The sequence below is a fragment of the Amphiprion ocellaris genome, chromosome 3, assembly GCF_022539595.1.
Source record: "Amphiprion ocellaris isolate individual 3 ecotype Okinawa chromosome 3, ASM2253959v1, whole genome shotgun sequence".
In the NCBI taxonomy this organism is placed as follows: Eukaryota; Metazoa; Chordata; class Actinopteri; family Pomacentridae; genus Amphiprion; species Amphiprion ocellaris.
Window position 1 is genome coordinate 3,187,498 of NC_072768.1, and position 16,520 is coordinate 3,204,017.

Here is a 16,520-nt window from a genome sequence, read left to right on the forward strand (position 1 = left end):
TAGGTCTGGGGATGTTGAGCAATAGATTGCAACAATTACAATCAGGTGGTAGTGAGTCAAATATATGAAGCTCAGGTTGCTGAATAAAGAGTGCTCAATGAAGAGATGTGGAAATCTATGCATTTTTAAGGCAGCAAGATGCAAAAAAACTTCCTTTACTCAAACTTTCTGATTTAATTCTGAAATAGTGAATGCACACATGCATATATGTATAAAAAATATTGGCTATTTATTTTTAAAAAATGTATGCATACATGGCAGAGTGTCTCATTACACTGACTATAGAAAAAAATGTAGATCTTGTAGCAATCAGAAGACTTTTATTGTTTAGATCTGTGTTTAAATCATGTAATCTCTTGAAAATTGTATTGTGTGACCCTGGATAGCATTTTGTATATGGTCACAGAAGAGAACATTTTTACTTTTACCCACCGATTTGCTGTTCAGTACCCTATAGCTGCCGTTACTTTTGATATCAAACTTGTTGGACACATAAAATATTAATTTATGAGATTTTTAAACATCTATTACTAACTATTTATCCAAAAATAGCACCTGACTTTTTTGTGTTGTTTCTGTTGTTTTGTAAGGTCCCGGTCTTTGTGTTGGGATCTATTAAAAATCTCTAAGAAAATAACACTGAAAGAGTCTTTGCCTCAAGTTGTATTTCGTTTTTACTCTTTTATTTTGAAACGACCAACACAACAAAATGAACCACAGAAGACTCTTATACTGAAATCCGTACCCCGGTCTGTCAGGTTAGCTTGTTAGCATTGTGACCACAGTCTCACTTACATGTGTGGTTATTTGTGTGAATTCAGCGAAGAACACCACATATTACTGCTTTAAAATGGATATACTTAAAGCTGAGATCGCAAGAAAGAGAAAACTTCTCGAAGAAAAGCAGCTTGTTGACGTGAGTTCCTGAAGGAGCAGTTTGTTTTTGTTAGCCTTTAGCTTAGCCACGGTGCTAAAGTGCTAGGTTAGCTAACGTTTACTTGCTAGATCAGACAGTATTGTCTTTACAGAGTGATCGTTATTTACCAGTGTCGATACGTGTATCGATACCGTACTGGACCACACATACAGTAGAAGATAAAACCATTTTAGTCGGTTTAAGTGACAACTTGTAGCTACAGGGCTTAGCAAATAACTAACGTTACATTATCGTCATGTAGGCTGAAATCCTGAAACTCACCTCGATATTCTGCTTAAACTCAAGCTGAATTATTACAGTTTGTGATCCCTCAAAATCAGATTTCTTATTATGAATTTCCTTTATCATTTGAAATAGTTCCATACTCACATGTACTGTGTTGTTGCATACACTCAAATGGTAATTTATTAGGCACATTTAGCTAAAACTACTGTAATCTAATGCAGAAAGGCCTGCAATAAATTATGTCTTCATCAGGGTTCCTGCAGGGCATTAAAAAACATTAATAGTCATTAAGTTGATTTTGTGAAAATTAAGGCCTTAAATGGCATTAAAAATCATTAAATTTGATTCTCAGTGGCATTAAAAATTCTTTCTGCAGTTTTCAAGTAAAATATTTGACTATAATAATATATAATTATAGACTGTGATTCTGTGTAAACATGCTGAAGCAATGCGATAATTGTTCTGGCTGGTCAGGTACAGTTGCCAAAAACTGCATATTTGGAAAGTGGCCGACAGGCTGGACCAGGTGGAGGATTGCTGGGAAATGGGGGAACGTAAATTCCAGCAAAAAGGCTAGAAAACGTGGAATTCAGAGAATGACTACAGCCTGTGGGTGGTCAAGAGTGGTTTCCAGATTCAGAAATAGTGAAATGTAGGGACAGTTTTCATATAAAAATCATCTTTTACAAAAAACCAAACCTGTGTAATTTGTTGAGTTCACGGTCATGGCATTAAAATTTTTACAGTTTAGCATTAAAATGGCATTAAAAGCATTAAATCTGACTGGCTGATTTCTGCAGAAACCCTATTCATGGTGTTCAAATGATCAGAGTTTGTTGTAGAGAAGTGCTGATTCAATAGTATGCTTATTTAGGAAGATGTAGTACCTGTACTGCTTTATACTGACTGGTGTTTCTGATATTTAATCCATGGCAGTCTTGTTAATAAGGGTAGCGTAAATAACAAAAACAGGCCTCTGTGTAATGCTGTGCAGTTCAGCATATCAATAACACAAACTACAACCTCTAAAATGACCTTAAAATTATAATCAAAACTTCTTCCATGGCAGCTACAACAAAAGTGTAGTTTGTTGAATCAATTACTGAATCTATTTCGTACTGAAGATACAAGGTGAAAAAGGAAGAAAACAACACATGAAATCTTTAGTATGAGAGCCTCACTGTGTCACTGCTAGTATGGTCTTATCACTGTAATGCACATAAAGTTTGATTCAAAGTGCCAGATAAGCTAATTGTCTTTCTTTTTCCAGGACTCCAAAAAATACTTTAAAAGGGCAGATCTTGCGCGCAAGGAACAAGAAGATTATTTCCGAAGATGTGGATACAAGGTTTATGTCAGCATCACTTTATGTCTCTCACTCTCTCTAACACATCTAAAGCAGGGCCTTTCTTCAGTTTAGTTTTATTGTTTGTATTTAGTATGACTCTCAAAAAATTCTGCAATTAAGCTTTTTGCCAGAAAACAGAATAAGGTCAGGTAATGATGCTCAGGTATTAGTGTCTATGTCTGTGTTTACTGTGCTGTTTTTCCCCAACCTGCCTCTGCTGCCTGCATCTGTAGGTTCAGAGAGAGACTCCTGAGAACCAGGTATGGGATTGCACAGTGAAAGCAGCGAACAGGATGCATGATAAAAGGAAAAAAAAAAACTGTGTCCCAAAAGCTTCCACTTCCTTGGCATCCTTTCTGAAAGTTCACTCACTGAAGCCTGTGAGGATGAAAGCAGGAGTAACATGGTGAAGATATTTCCCATTAGAGTTGGTTACAAATGACCCCATGAGGGCTGGATGTTTTTGGTACTATAAGCTTAGATAAATTCAGCTCAGTTAGTAAGTAAACATTTAATAATTTGATGCCAGCTCCACTCTGCTTACTATGCGAGGTACATTTAGTCTGTTCAATGTTATTCTGAAAATTAGATGTTTTCTAAATGGTTTCTGTTCGTGAGTGTAGTCAGTAAAACCTTTCAAGCAAGGAATCAAGGAAAGGAAGCCACAAACTGAAAGTGGGACACAGCTGCAGTGTGGATTTCAGCATGGGATACTGAACTGAAATAAAAAAAAAAAGAATTTTTGTTATCAAGCTGCGCTTCTTATTTTGCAAATAATTTGTGACAGAAGCTTTAATTATTTGAATTAACTTTAAGTGTTCTCTGGTTTTGTGTCACTAGTTTGCACTGCCTTCTAACATTCGCTCTATGGGAGATTTTATTTCTGTTCAATTTTGTTCAAAGCTTAAAATATTAAAATTATTTAGCTATTCCCTTTGTACGTGTGTAGTATACTTTGTTTATTTGAGCAAGAGCCATTGTTTGTTTGGAAGGCTTTTTGTTGCCATTTCCTGATTGTTCTTTTAGATTGTGCTTCTTAAACCACAATCTAAGAGTGCCGGTATGCATGTGCCCCTAAAAGCATGTTCTGGTACTATACTTTGAGTTTCCTTGTTGCCAAAAATACTGAATTTGTTTAACGTGGGATTAGACTTTAGGTGCTGCAGCCAGTGTTCAAATTCCACGACGTGAAAGAGTTTCCTTTATTGGTAAGAGCTGCAGGTAAGATAGGGATGTGGATGTCTGTAGTGCAGGTCAGTTTAGAGACACACATCCCCTTCAGCCTTGAAGTTCTCTCATGAAGACAGCGCAGATGCTTTTCACGGATTTCAGGGGTATTAGTTTTATTTGCATTGGCTCAGAAACCGCAGAGTTGACATGATCAAATTCTGATCCTCTATATTACCGTCACCTTCCTCCAATAATGTCAGCATATTTTTGTTCCCTCCATGTTGTCCTGAAGATTGATCAGGCAGAGGAAGATGAACCATCCACTTCAGCTAATCCAGTGTTAGAGCTGGAACTAACAGAGGAGAAGCTGCCGATGACATTGTCACGACAGGAGGTAAATCAATAGGAGATATAACATCAACGCTTCCCTCTCAATAATTTAAATTTCAATATTGCATGTTAAATATGTATTTTGTCTCGTTCTCTTTGTGTAGGTTATTCGACGGCTTCGAGAGCGGGGCGAACCGATCCGACTGTTCGGAGAGTCTGATTATGATGCCTTCCAAAGGCTCAGGAAAATTGAGATTCTGACCCCAGAAGTAAACAAGGTATGGCTGAGTGTTTGTGAAAGTTAAACGCAGCATCCAATATTCAGATTTAGAAAGAAATTCACTCTGGGCCTTCATCTCACCTCTACACAAAATTCACAATTCTGTATGAACCTCGGTTTTGCATATTTTTGGTACTTCAGAGAAAGAAAACAAAAAAACTGACTTTTTTCCAAAACTGAAAAGAATCACTGCTCACAGCTGTTTAATTTGACAGTTAAGGTATTAGAAGGCTGTATACTGTCAAAATGAGAAGTCCAGAGTTGTTAACTATTAAGTATAGAATTCAAAAAAATGTTCACTAAGAAAAGGGCAGCATCTTTTAAGTTACCTAAAAACCATTAAAACCATCAATGCAATTTCACATTTACATTTTTCCTCAGACGAACCCTTTCTATCTTTATGTCTACACATAGGATATAGCCATCTTGTTACAAAAATTAATTTTGCTGCTGGTAAAACTGATAGACAGTGTCAGCAGAGAAGTTGCAGATTCTGGCCATACAGAAAGACCAATGTTAAGCGCGGTTTTAAAAAAAAAAAGCATACAGGCTTATTAACACCAGCACAGTTTCTGTTCAAGTGGCAACCGGCAGGGCTGAAAAATGAAGCCAAAGCAGAAGAATTACAAGCTGAAGTTTTTTGAATGTCCACTGGAGGCTGACCATGAAAGTAACTGTATCACTTTAGATCTCCATGGTAAAATATCCATTAGAACAGAAATTAGCATGTTCACAGATTTATACAAACTCCATAGCTATTTTGGCCCAGAGTTTGCATGGCCTGCCTCATCTCTACTTATGCTACATCTGTTTACTGATTTATGGATCAGCCAGAATCATAACACTGAACTTTAAATCCAGTCCTCTGGACAGGTCACGTAGAGTTTGTCCGTCTTCACATAAAGTCTGGGTTTCTGCCCAGCTCTCGAAGCTAACTATCCTAATGCCTTCTAGCTGATGGACAACAAGTTCATCACTGTCAAGTCGTTCTGGGTCGACCTCACAGTTGAGAGTTTTTGTTCTGTGAATGCACATATATAGACATGAATAGACTTTGGACAGTGATTGTATAGCTCACTGTCTGTACAGAACGTAGGACAAACACACATACCATTCCATCCAGAGTATTCACTGGTTACATCCTTTCTGTTATGTTGTATGTTTGGTGTTTTGGTCTATATGGTCTTGAGTGAATAAAGGTGGAATTTATGGGATTTATAGTCATTTTTACATTCAGAATGCTGGATGACCCTTAGATTTGTGGTCATATTTGCTGCTGTGCCTGTGTCTAGGGTTTGAGGAATGACCTGAAGGCTGCCATGGACAAGATTGACCAGCAGTACCTGAATGAGATAGTTGGAGGAACAGAGCCAGGGGAGCTGGACACACAGCATGACCTGAAAGTGCATGAAGAAAACACCACCATAGAAGAACTTGAGGTACGCTGCACAATGTAGTGCCGAGGTAGAAGAATTGTTCCCCAGTTTTTATAGACGTTGTTAAATCGGATCAAACTCTGGGCTAGTTTGTAGAATGACTACTTTTGTGTTTTTGCTAGGCAATAATTGAATCATGAATTTTGTCAGTTAATGTTAAATATTCTGTTAAGGGGTTTGTCAGTAAAGGTTGTGGTGGATTTCAGGTCTTAATATTGAAATCATCCTCTAGGCTCTTGGAAAAACCCTGGGTACCGGCGATGATGATGGAGACCAGGATGTGATCGACAAATTTTTGAGTGTAAGACAAGATAATCATGTCCTACATTTGATCTAGGGGGTGCTGTTGGTTTATAAATGTTTACCGCACTCATTTTAGTAGTTGTAGTCATGTTCTTTTGCTTCACTTATTTATAATGTTGAATTGTATTGTTGTTAAATAAGTTGACCATCTATACATAGTTTAATTCTTCTTTAAGTTATTTCAAAAACCAGGATGTTGGAGATGTATTTTAATACTACTTGTAAAGAACAAATACTCATAATCTTTCTACTGGTGTTCGCTAATGTAGTTGTTTGAAGCCTTTTCTTTAAAGCTGTGCTTCCTCTCGGATTCTAGTTTCTTCTTGGTGTTTGGGCCAAAGATCTGAACAGTCGAGAAGACCACGTGAAGCGAAGTGTTCAGGGAAAGCTGGCCAGTGCAACACACTCACAGACTGAGTCTTACCTCAAGCCTCTCTTCAGGAAGCTCAGGAAGAAGGTAAATTAAGTGGGGAGAGTAAACAAGCTGGAGTGTGTGATTCATGAGATGTGGATTACATTTTTCTTTTATTTTACTGTTATCTCTTTCAGAATTTACCAGCTGACATCAAAGAGTCAATCACAGACATCATTAAGTTCATGTTGGAGAGAGAATATGTGAAGGTATGTTAATGCCATGTTTTGCTTTTTTATTATTACAAATTATTATTATTGTTACATTTTGTTGTATTACACTGCTACTGTTTTAACAGCTTTGCACAAACTTTTTCAGGCAAATGACGCATATCTACAGATGGCTATCGGCAATGCTCCCTGGCCCATCGGTGTGACTATGGTGGGTATCCACGCCCGTACCGGACGAGAAAAGATCTTCTCCAAACACGTGGCCCATGTTCTCAACGATGAGACGCAGAGGAAGTACATTCAGGTGAGACCCTGCGATTATCTCATCTAGATGCTCAGTAGTTTAGGATTTGTTTTCAGGATAGTCTCATCACATTTAATAGGATCACTTATGAACGAACAACCATTAAAAGATGATCAGTAGACATCATGTGCACATATTTCAGTTAAATGTTTACATTGTCCAATGCTAAGTGTCAAATCATCATAAAAATTCTAGTCATCAGAAGACATTTCATGTTTAAAGGTTCACACATTCAGCATGATTGAGTAGTTTTGATTGTGTCCGTGTATCTCCTGAAATGCTGTAAACATGTGTACACACATATGTATATGTAAATTATGTTGTATATCATACACATATCACAAGAAAAACACTCAGAGAGCGCAGTACTCCGCCAAGGATGCTCTGTCTTTGTATCATTTCCGATGGATGAAATCTTTAATAAAAAATGACCTTGCGCTGAGCACAGGCGTGTGTTCTGCATGTGTACGTTTTGTACGGATAACGAATCGCGTGACCTAAATATGTAGCGGGCGGCGGGAATTGATGAGACTCAGAAACACCCCCACAATTAATCAATTGTTCCTTGTATCATTTCCAATCAGTCCGCAGCGGTCAATTTGAAGTAGGATCACTGGTAGTGTTCACTTGTTGTCATGGTTACAGTGATGCCATGCTGCTATCTCACAATGGGAAATCCTTAACAAATCTGTGGATCCAGACTATAAGCCACATCACTGCCAAAATCTAATGAGGTGGTCCTTGTGTCATTTCTGACCTTCCCCGAAAATTTCATCTAAATCCGTTATTCCATTTTGGAGAAATGTTGTGCACAGATGGATTAACGTGCGCTGATGTTCACATAACTCCACTGCGTTCCTTGGCAGAGTAATAATTTAGCAATAAATTAAATTATTTCAGACATTTCTTATATGGCTTAGGTCTAAAAATAGAATCTCTAGGCAATTTAAGAAATAAATCTACCTGCACTGAACTGAAAGTGGATTATAGTTGACCCTTTTTTTATACATTTCATTTGCAGTTAAATTTACTTGCTTTGTTTTTTTTGTCTCTCTACAGGGACTGAAGAGGCTAATGACTATCTGCCAGAAACACTTCCCAACTGATCCATCAAAGTGTGTTGAGTACAATGCTCTTTAACTTGACCTTAACATAGACCTGGGCCTACAGCAGCTCAGTTATGGTTTTTGATATGATTGAACTGGTGGTTATGGCAGAAAATTGTTTTAAAAAAAAAAAAAAAAAAAATCTCCTTTGCTAAGGACCTGCAAGCACATGCATTTCTCAGAGGATTACTGTCTACGGAACTGCATAATTAAACAGGAGTGGAGTGAGTCAGTCCAGTTAAAAACAGTCGAAATTATGCCAAGTTATAAGTGTAATACAAATCTCTCAGATTTAGCTGGAGCGCCCTCAATAACCCTTGAGTCTTAGTCGGCTGGTCCTTGTGGACTGCTGGGGAAAACCTGTCATGCCATTGATGGCCACAAGTCCTCAGTTTCTGAGAACACAAATGTTACGTGAACGCCCCAAACGACAGGAAGTCTGAAAAAGTGAGGATTTTTAACTTTATGTACAGCGCTTGTTCTAGGCTACTGCTTTAACATTTGCTTGCATATTTTTTTCAAGCTATTTTCATGCTGTGGCAAGCAGAAAACCATTTGAAAAGAAGAAGTGGTGTAAGTTTTATTACACCTGAGGAACACATATTGACATGCTGTAACTACTGCAGATTAATTTCTATGTACATGTTTTCAGCATATAATGAAACCAATCAACGTGTCACTGTGCCATCTTAGTGAGAAAATAAAGTTGGGTTTTATTACACCAGCTGTTGGGATTGTTAGTTTTTATGCTGTGTGAAAAGTTAATTTCCCCTTTCAAGTTACATTTTGTTCTGTAATTGTCGAGATTTTCTCTTTTGCCTCGTGCAGCTGGACTGCTGAATGGGACTATTTTTAGTCACCATAGTTTGTTTTGTCATTAGGAAAAAAGATATGTCTGTGGCGGACCACTCTCTCTAATAAAGCACTCTCACCAGAGCCTGCTTCAATAAAACATTTTATTCCCCACTGTGTTACTTAAGAATTCATTAGGAACACAGTAGTCAGATGTAAGTAGATAATTAAGGAACCAGTGTCCTGTTATATGCACTACTGGACAGCAATCCAAAACATTATTTGGGCGAAAACTAGATTTCACAGCGACTGATTGCTGATGGAAGCCCTGCTAAGACGGTAACATCCAGCGTCATACGCTGACCTTATTACACCGAGTAACCATGGTGATCTGATCTGCTCCTTGTGGTGATAGTATGTTCTTGGCTGCCTGAACCCACGTCACCACAGTTTCAGTCTGTCAGCTCTGAACACATCACTATTTGGAGACTCAGCTGGGCAGGTTGACAGTTGGCAGTGCAAATACCGTAAAATAGTGCTGGATTTTTCCCTCTCAAGTTTCCCACTTTCACAAAACCACATCTAGCCCACAGTAAAGATGACACTTCACTTTTAACAGTTACAGTGGAGGAACATTTGAAGTTAAGAAATAACCAGTTTTAAAGTGATACTGTTTATCCATGGAGGCTTTTTTTCTACCCGTCCTTGAGAAGAAGTAAGCTAAATATTTTGGCTTGGGTTCAGTCTAATCCGATGCGTCACTGTCAGCTGTGGTGTTTGCCAAGGCCTTGAAATGATGGTCTGAAAGTGAAGTGTTTGCAGTTAGCTGTAAAATAACAAGAGACTTCTTTGTGTCCTGTTGTACCTGTGAGTTTGTGTGAGTTCTGAGACCACAAAAAAAAGGAGGTAGATGTGCTATAAAGTGATATAAAAACTTACCGTTAAATTATTCAGTACAACCACTTAGCATGGTGTTTTGGTGAGAAACACATTGTGTTAGTCAGGCAGATATCAAACTGATCAGTCCTAAACACATGCTGTTACAGTGGGCAGTAGGGACGGCGTGTCTTTCTTGCAGATCGAGCACAGTGGGGGAGAAAAGGCCTTTTAGAAGAGATTTCTTGCTGAAAGGAAAACAGAAAAAGGAAGGTGTTGCATTTTAAGCACAGCAGTTTGGGGCGTGCATGGATGTAACAACTATGACCAAATATTTGTACATGTGAGTGTGTTTTCCAAGTTCCAGAACTACATGTTGGACTTTCTATTCATTGATGCATCAGATTAACTGTTTCTCTGAGAATTTGTTCCCTTTTGGAAATTCTCATTGTGGCATCAAAACACGATGCTCTGATTTATGGTAAGTCATTGTCTTCTGGTCATCCTCTTCTTTTCATTCCGGCTCATCCGACCCATTTAGATACATTTGAAAAGAATACAAACTAATAGGTGGCCACATCCCATTCTCCTGGCAGAGACCCTGTTTGGGGAGATGCTGATTTACTGAATACTGCCTGAACTCCCTGACAACAATGAGGGTTTGTATTTATTATGTGGGGGGACCAAGTTGTTTTTTTGTCTAATGTCCTCAGATCCATGCGCAGCCCCATTACTGTCAGCAAGATGTGGGAAAGCCGATAAAACAAAAAGTAACTGCTCTCTGTGCCCCTTTTGTTCAGGCACAGGACTGCTGTCGGAGCAGGACGTGTGAGGGATCCACTCAGAGTCATTTACACATTCAAATCCCTGAGTGTTCGTGAAGGATTATCTCCATCACCCCCGTGTAACTGCATGTATTAGCATGACAACGTGGAAATCAAAGCAAAAATGTTGTTTAGATGCTTAATTTTTGTCGAGTTTATTATTTCATGGCACGTTGTCTCGTGGGGTGCTTAAGCTAGATGAGACACCTTACAGCTAATCTCATTTTAGTTGAAAAGCCATCTGTAGACGACGTGCTTGTAGTATGCTTAAAGGAGAGGCATTTTTAGAACGTTTACCAACCTCTCCTTGCAACTTATTCTTCATTAAGATCACAGTTTGCTTCCATCAAATGATGCTCAGTGCATCATTAAACAGTATTTTACCCCATCCTTTCATTTCCAGGTGAACACTCTCCATTCATGTCCCTGGAAATGCTTTGTCTGTTGTTGCCTGCCAACTTGACAGTTTTAACTGTAATTAGAGCTTCATTTCTCTTTTCATCTGGACTGGCTGGACAGCGTGATCGTTGCCAGGCACCTGAGTAGAGGTGGAAACCAATTACCGGTGGAGGTATAGTGTGTCACACCAATATGTCTCTCTCTCGTCATGTGTGTTTGTCTTTTGTCTTCCCCCCTTTAGTTTCTCCCTGGATCCTTGGCTATGTAAATGGATTCATACATTTACACAATATTCTCTCATAGTCAGAGACAAATATACCGAAAGTGCCTCCATGCCAGTCTACCGAAAAAAGGCTTTGGCTTATATCCGGAGTCACTTAGGTAAATGGATGTCATCACCACCTTCAAAATGCTCATTTTATTAGCAGGCCTCAAATGGGGCTTAAAGGTCAGAGCATTAGTTAAAATGCTGAAGCACATGATGAATGTGCTGCATTACAGTCACTCAGAGATGGCAGCAGAGAGAAGAAAAGTGATGCAGGATTATGATGAGAGAATGTGGCGCCAGATGCCGTTAACGAATATTAATTTAATTATTAATCTTTTTGTTATATCTTAATGAGGTTTATGCAAATGGAGCTCTGGTTTGGTTTGGCCTCTGGTCCATTAGAGCAATCTGGAACACTGGATGAATCAAACCAACAATCAAGACAACCTCCACTGCTATCTGACCTTAAATCATGAATGCAAACCAGCACGATGTCTCTTTACTGTCAGAGATACCAAGCAGAGGGGTCAATATATAATTGTGGGACTGCAACATAGTTGACATTTTTTCTGTTTTCAGGCCTAAAATCAATATGGCCGCCTATAACCAAACACCACATGGCATTTTTACAGGAAGATTCCTCCATATATTACATATACAATTGAGTAAAATTGAAATTGAAAGTTGTTTATGAATGGTTCAGTGACCACAGTCTTGCCATAGTGAAAAGACAACACAAGAAGTTGTGCCTACTTAACGAACAATCTGTGGTCAGTGCAGACCAGGTGAGGTAGAGACAGAGATTTACTTCCTCTTAAAATGTGACAAATACTATTATATAGGACAGGAAAACTTTAAGACGCTCGACTTGTTGAGTGAAAACTTCACAGATGACAAAGAAAAGTGAAAGATTCTACCAGAAGAGAAACATGCAGCATATCCAGCTGCACAATATGTGACTGCATGTCCCAGATATTCTACTTAATGAATTTTATTTTGATTTCTTTTTAATATACTCACCTATTTTTTTCAAAATTACACCATCCTTGGTGCTCTGGCTGTTCCATTATCCTGTTAATCCAGCCGTGCCAATAAATCACATTGAATTGAAACTGGATAAGACAAAAACTAAAAGAGCATCAGAGCGCCTGCATCCTCACCTCAGTTCTGCTTCTCTCAGTGTGAGCCTATAATACATTTTCAGCAGCAGTGCCACAGAAATGCTTCTTTTCATATAAATTGGCCTCTTCTCTGAGGAGCCATCGCCATGGTGAAATGTCTTCATGGCCACTGCTTCCTTTAGTTCACAGAGGAGATGAAAGAAGAGGAAAGAACGCCTGTAATTGCAAGAACACAATGGTAAATGCAGTTAATGATAAACATAGTCCTTTAATTGATAATTAAATGGAAATAAATGGAAATGCATGCCACAGAGAGATGCAGGAGAGACTAGGAAAGATGTGAAGCTTTCTCCAATCGAAAGCATCTCCTCTAGTCTTTCCTTTGGATTTTCTTGCTGATGTTTGGCAAAAATTTTAGACTGCCTGATTTATTAACTCCTAACATGTGATGTCTAACCCTGAGTGCAACATTTATGCTTGAAAACAGCAGTGGACATCTGTCTGAGTCAGTTCTCTGGAGTTATACAGTAGGTTAGCTTCACTGGCTCTGTGTGAGTGAGTGAGGAAGAGAGAGAGAATCGATCCTCTCTTGTTTTAGCAACAGTAAATCAATACTTTCTCACAGAGTAAAACCGAAGCACGCTGTCCTGCCTCTGCAGTTTACTGCTGAGCATGTATTGAACTTCAGGATGCCTACATCTGGTTTCTCCAGTGATCCTGTGAAGTCCTGGCAAATGACTGATTTGAAAAGATTTATGCGTAAAATGCTGATACGCACCAAAACTGCTCATTTGGTGCTGATGCGCCGTGGACACACACACCCACACACACACCTTACTCCTCCAGGCTAGAGAGAGAGAGAGAGAGAGAGAGAAAGAGAGAGAGAGAGAGATGCTGCGACGACTCGACTTGCAGCTGAGGGAGCGGAGAGGACGCATGTGGCTGCACTCCGGCTGCGTCCATGGATCCAAACGCCTGCTTGTTGTCTCTCTGAATGCATAGATAATGAGAGGACGATCCACTGATTAGCAAGGGAGGACGCAGCTGCCGGCACCGCCTGGCTGGCACACGCTGACATATTCCTCTCGGCATTATGGACGGGTTGCAGTCAGAAAACGCCGGAGTTGGTGACATCGGGGAGAACGCGGAGGAAAAGTATCGCGCCCTCGCCTATGACACCGCTCTGAGCACTTTGGTGGCCGTGGCCCTGTACGTAGTGGTGAAAGTGAGCCTGGACGGATTCAGACAGTGGCGGGCCAGGATCTCGGTGCTCATCGTGGGTTCGGGACCCGTGGGGCTGACGGCGGCGCTGGTCGCTGTCCGCTCCGGGAAGGTGCTGAAGCTGACCGTGCTGGATGAGAGGTACCGGACCGCGCTGCTCTGCCGACCCCAGCAGATCGCCCTGGACCCACGCAGCGTGAAGTTTCTGCTGGGACTCGGCGTGGACTTTGATAACATGGAGGGCTGCTGGCACAACGAGCATTTCTTCACCAGAATAGGCGTGTTTCAGGAGTACCTGCTGAGCATCCTGGAGCAGAAGAAGCAGAGGGTGGATGTGAAGGTGCAGCTGGGGACCAAGGTAGGACTGATTCCAGGTTAAACCATTATCAGTCATCTTATAGCGTCTGTGTGCCACCTATCTTCCCTCAGTGCTTTCAGGTAAAGTAATCCTCCTGTGGTACTCTCACAAATAGACATTATGTAAAGGCACCTATAATACATCAGCACTATTCATCTGCAAATGATGAATAGAGAAGAGGGAGACTCCAAGTCCCACTTCATCTTGTAGTGACTGTACCTCTGTAAGCTGTCAAAACCTGATCCTCCCTAAGTGACAGTGGTCAAAGAAAAGACTCCAGCAGGGGTCTGATAGCAATCAACAGTGATGGTGACAGAGACATCTGTCCCCACTTCCAGTCACAAGTCTCCTCTGGCTCTTGAGTGAACAAAGCTGATACTGTAGCTCACTTCTTTTTTCAACATATTTTTCCTTACTGAACAAAATTGTACTTAATTTGTTCATTCAAAGCAGACATTCTATAGAGATATTCAACAATTTCCTCAGAGCCTCTCCTCACCCAACATTGTATAATGTCAGACGGAAAGTGGCTCATCCGTTGAAATAACCTCTTATGTAAGCTGACCTCAAACCTGAGGAGAATTCCTTTCTACAGTTTGTAGGCCAGTGGAAAATAAATGACAGAATTATAGTAAACAAACTCCAATCCGAACATATTAGAGCATCGAAATAAAATGTAATCCTATTTGGATTCCAGTGGATTTATTTACAGATTTCTCAAAGGATTTTTTGAACATACCAAAATGTTAGTTCTGGCACCAGATTTTTAACACTCTGAATATACCAGATGTTGTGCATGTTGGTAGAAAAGGTAGAGTTCTCTCTGTGTGTGCTTCATAGTAGCCCCCACCCCCTCCAGCTAGACTGCAACTTAGGACAAAGAAAGAACCTACTAACACTGAAAACCTTGGAATAGTTTCTCAGAGAGAAGCTGTCAGTGCTCTGAGTGGGCAAACAATGATTAAATGTTCAGTGAATATTTGTGTCATGGCTGGAAACTACAGCCCACACTTTATCACTGCTCTATTAAGGTTCAGTGTCACTGTCTGTGTTTTGACAGGGCTTTCATTTAATTTTAGACGTCTCTTTGCTCCAAATCATCAAACAGTAGGAAATGTAATTTAATCTCTCACACTGTCTTAGCTGATCCTCCTCTCTGACCCCAGCTAGCAGCTTTTCTTTCCTAATGGCTGCTGTACTTCCTGTTATGCTGTGACTCACCAACCTTTGGAAGATGGAAGTACAAGGTCAGAAGGCTCTTTGATCACAACTATTTCAGTTTGGTTTAGAGTTGCTGCCAAGTTCCCTATTTCCCCTTGATCTGACAGGACAGTGGGTTTGATGAAGGATATTTTTACCCTTCTAGCCCGTCAATGCTTCAAAGATCTGAGAATGAAAAAGGGGGTCTTTTAAATCACCTGTTCTCTATACTCTAAATGGATTAACCATTGATCTCTCCGGCTGCTAGCCATTATAGCCGCAGCATGGCTCTTTTATTCTCCCTTTCAGCCTGTCAGCTTGTCCTCAGCTCATTTTGGCCTGCTCTTTCTATGCACAGGCAAGTAGCTGGTGTTTTACTGAGGGGCAGCGGAGCATACATCGGCGTAGGAGCTAATAAATCTCCCTGAGAGCTGTACTGTTGCTAAGACAAGCACAGCCTCTGGAGCTCATTTAAATGGTTTGTACTGGTATATTGCATTATAACCCACCTGTCTCTAGATGAAGAGGAAGGAGTGGAAGGAGAAATTAAATCCACTGGTCATACAGAAGTCCGGATGAATTAGCAGTAAGATTTCTATAAAATAAAAAAGTTTTTAAAAAGTACAAGTTGTAATATTTTGAACTGAAGAGTTTCAACACATCATCCATTAGGTAGTCAACTGAAATCAGCAATTGGTTATTATTTTGGCAATCTCTTAAGTCATTAAATATTATTATAATATTTGTTCCAGCTTCTCAAATGTGAATATTTGCAATTTTCCTTCATCTGAAATGTCTTCTGGGAGAACAAACTTTCTGTATCTTAAATACATTACAGCTCAAATGGTGAATAAATTAGAAAGAACAGCAGATTAATCAATACTAAAAATATCTGTAAGTTGCAGCACTAGTAGCCTGTAGGGATTTTTCTGGTGGTCTAGCTAGGATACACATATTTGCATAAAAACAACCAATATTTAACATAAAATGTTCTGCTGGTAAACTCTATTTTATGTATAACTATGTGTACAATTTCGAAATGAAAAATCCAGTATTTACAAGCTGTGCAAAACTGTAAACTAATCTATCTGCTTTCTCTTGTTGTTTTAGTTCACAGAGGATTACCTGCGGCGGATTCCACACAATGACTGGCCACGTGTGATTGTGGTGGCTGATGGGTCGTGCGGTGACTCCTGTTCCGTGTTGGGAATCAGCTCCGACTACACCGTGGAGTCCTGCCATGCATATGGAGCCAATGCAACCATAGAGAGATTAGATCAGAGACAGGTGAGGAAACACACACACCATCTGTGTATGCCCACGTGAACATACGCACCGAGGCAATAATCAACAGGTGGCTGTTTGTGTAAAGAATGAAAATGGTGGCCGGGTTTGGCCTCATCCGAATGATCTGATGCAGACTCGCCAGTAGCAGCTGAA

The 16,520-nt window shown here is 39.9% G+C and overlaps 2 protein-coding genes across 6 annotated transcripts in view; both read left to right on the forward strand.

Moving 5' to 3' along the window:
- Positions 1-738: 738 nt before the first annotated feature.
- On the forward strand, positions 739-8,745 carry prpf18 (PRP18 pre-mRNA processing factor 18 homolog (yeast)). 4 transcript variants are annotated; one of them, XM_023292200.3, is made up of 11 exons: positions 739-916; positions 2,433-2,516; positions 2,744-2,770; positions 3,973-4,074; positions 4,175-4,288; positions 5,583-5,729; positions 5,959-6,027; positions 6,346-6,486; positions 6,579-6,650; positions 6,760-6,915; positions 7,975-8,745. In XM_023292200.3, the coding sequence occupies exons 1-11, from the start codon at positions 851-853 to the stop codon at positions 8,053-8,055; spliced, it is 1,059 nt and encodes a 352-aa protein (XP_023147968.2). In that variant the 5' UTR covers positions 739-850; the 3' UTR covers positions 8,056-8,745. The 4 variants fall into 4 exon arrangements, with proteins under 4 accessions (XP_023147968.2, XP_023147969.1, XP_035814003.2 ...); XM_023292201.3 differs by having other exon boundaries at positions 2,433-2,510; XM_035958110.2 differs by lacking the exon at positions 2,744-2,770.
- Positions 8,746-8,893: 148 nt separating this feature from the next.
- si:dkey-234i14.6 (uncharacterized) overlaps positions 8,894-16,520 on the forward strand; it is a 31,707-nt gene continuing 24,080 nt past the window's right edge. For both annotated transcript variants that reach the window (XR_004849118.2, XM_023292206.3), the window contains exons 1-2: positions 8,894-13,880; positions 16,191-16,367. Coding sequence is in view for 1 of the 2 variants with exons in the window: in XM_023292206.3 (XP_023147974.1) it covers positions 13,395-13,880; positions 16,191-16,367 (663 nt within the window). In the remaining variant the exon portion in view is untranslated. The remainder of the gene's footprint in view (positions 13,881-16,190; positions 16,368-16,520) is intronic.

What these genes read in the sequence shown, in the direction of transcription:
- prpf18 (XM_023292200.3), top strand. Translation starts at nt 851, where the DNA reads ATGGATATACTTAAAGCTGAGATCGCAAGAAAGAGAAAACTTCTCGAA. An exon ending in CCACCATAGAAGAACTTGAG is followed by an intron (nt 5,730 to 5,958) that starts GTACGCTGCACA and finishes ATCATCCTCTAG; the next exon opens with GCTCTTGGAAAAACCCTGGG. An exon ending in TCAGGAAGCTCAGGAAGAAG is followed by an intron (nt 6,487 to 6,578) that starts GTAAATTAAGTG and finishes TATCTCTTTCAG; the next exon opens with AATTTACCAGCTGACATCAA.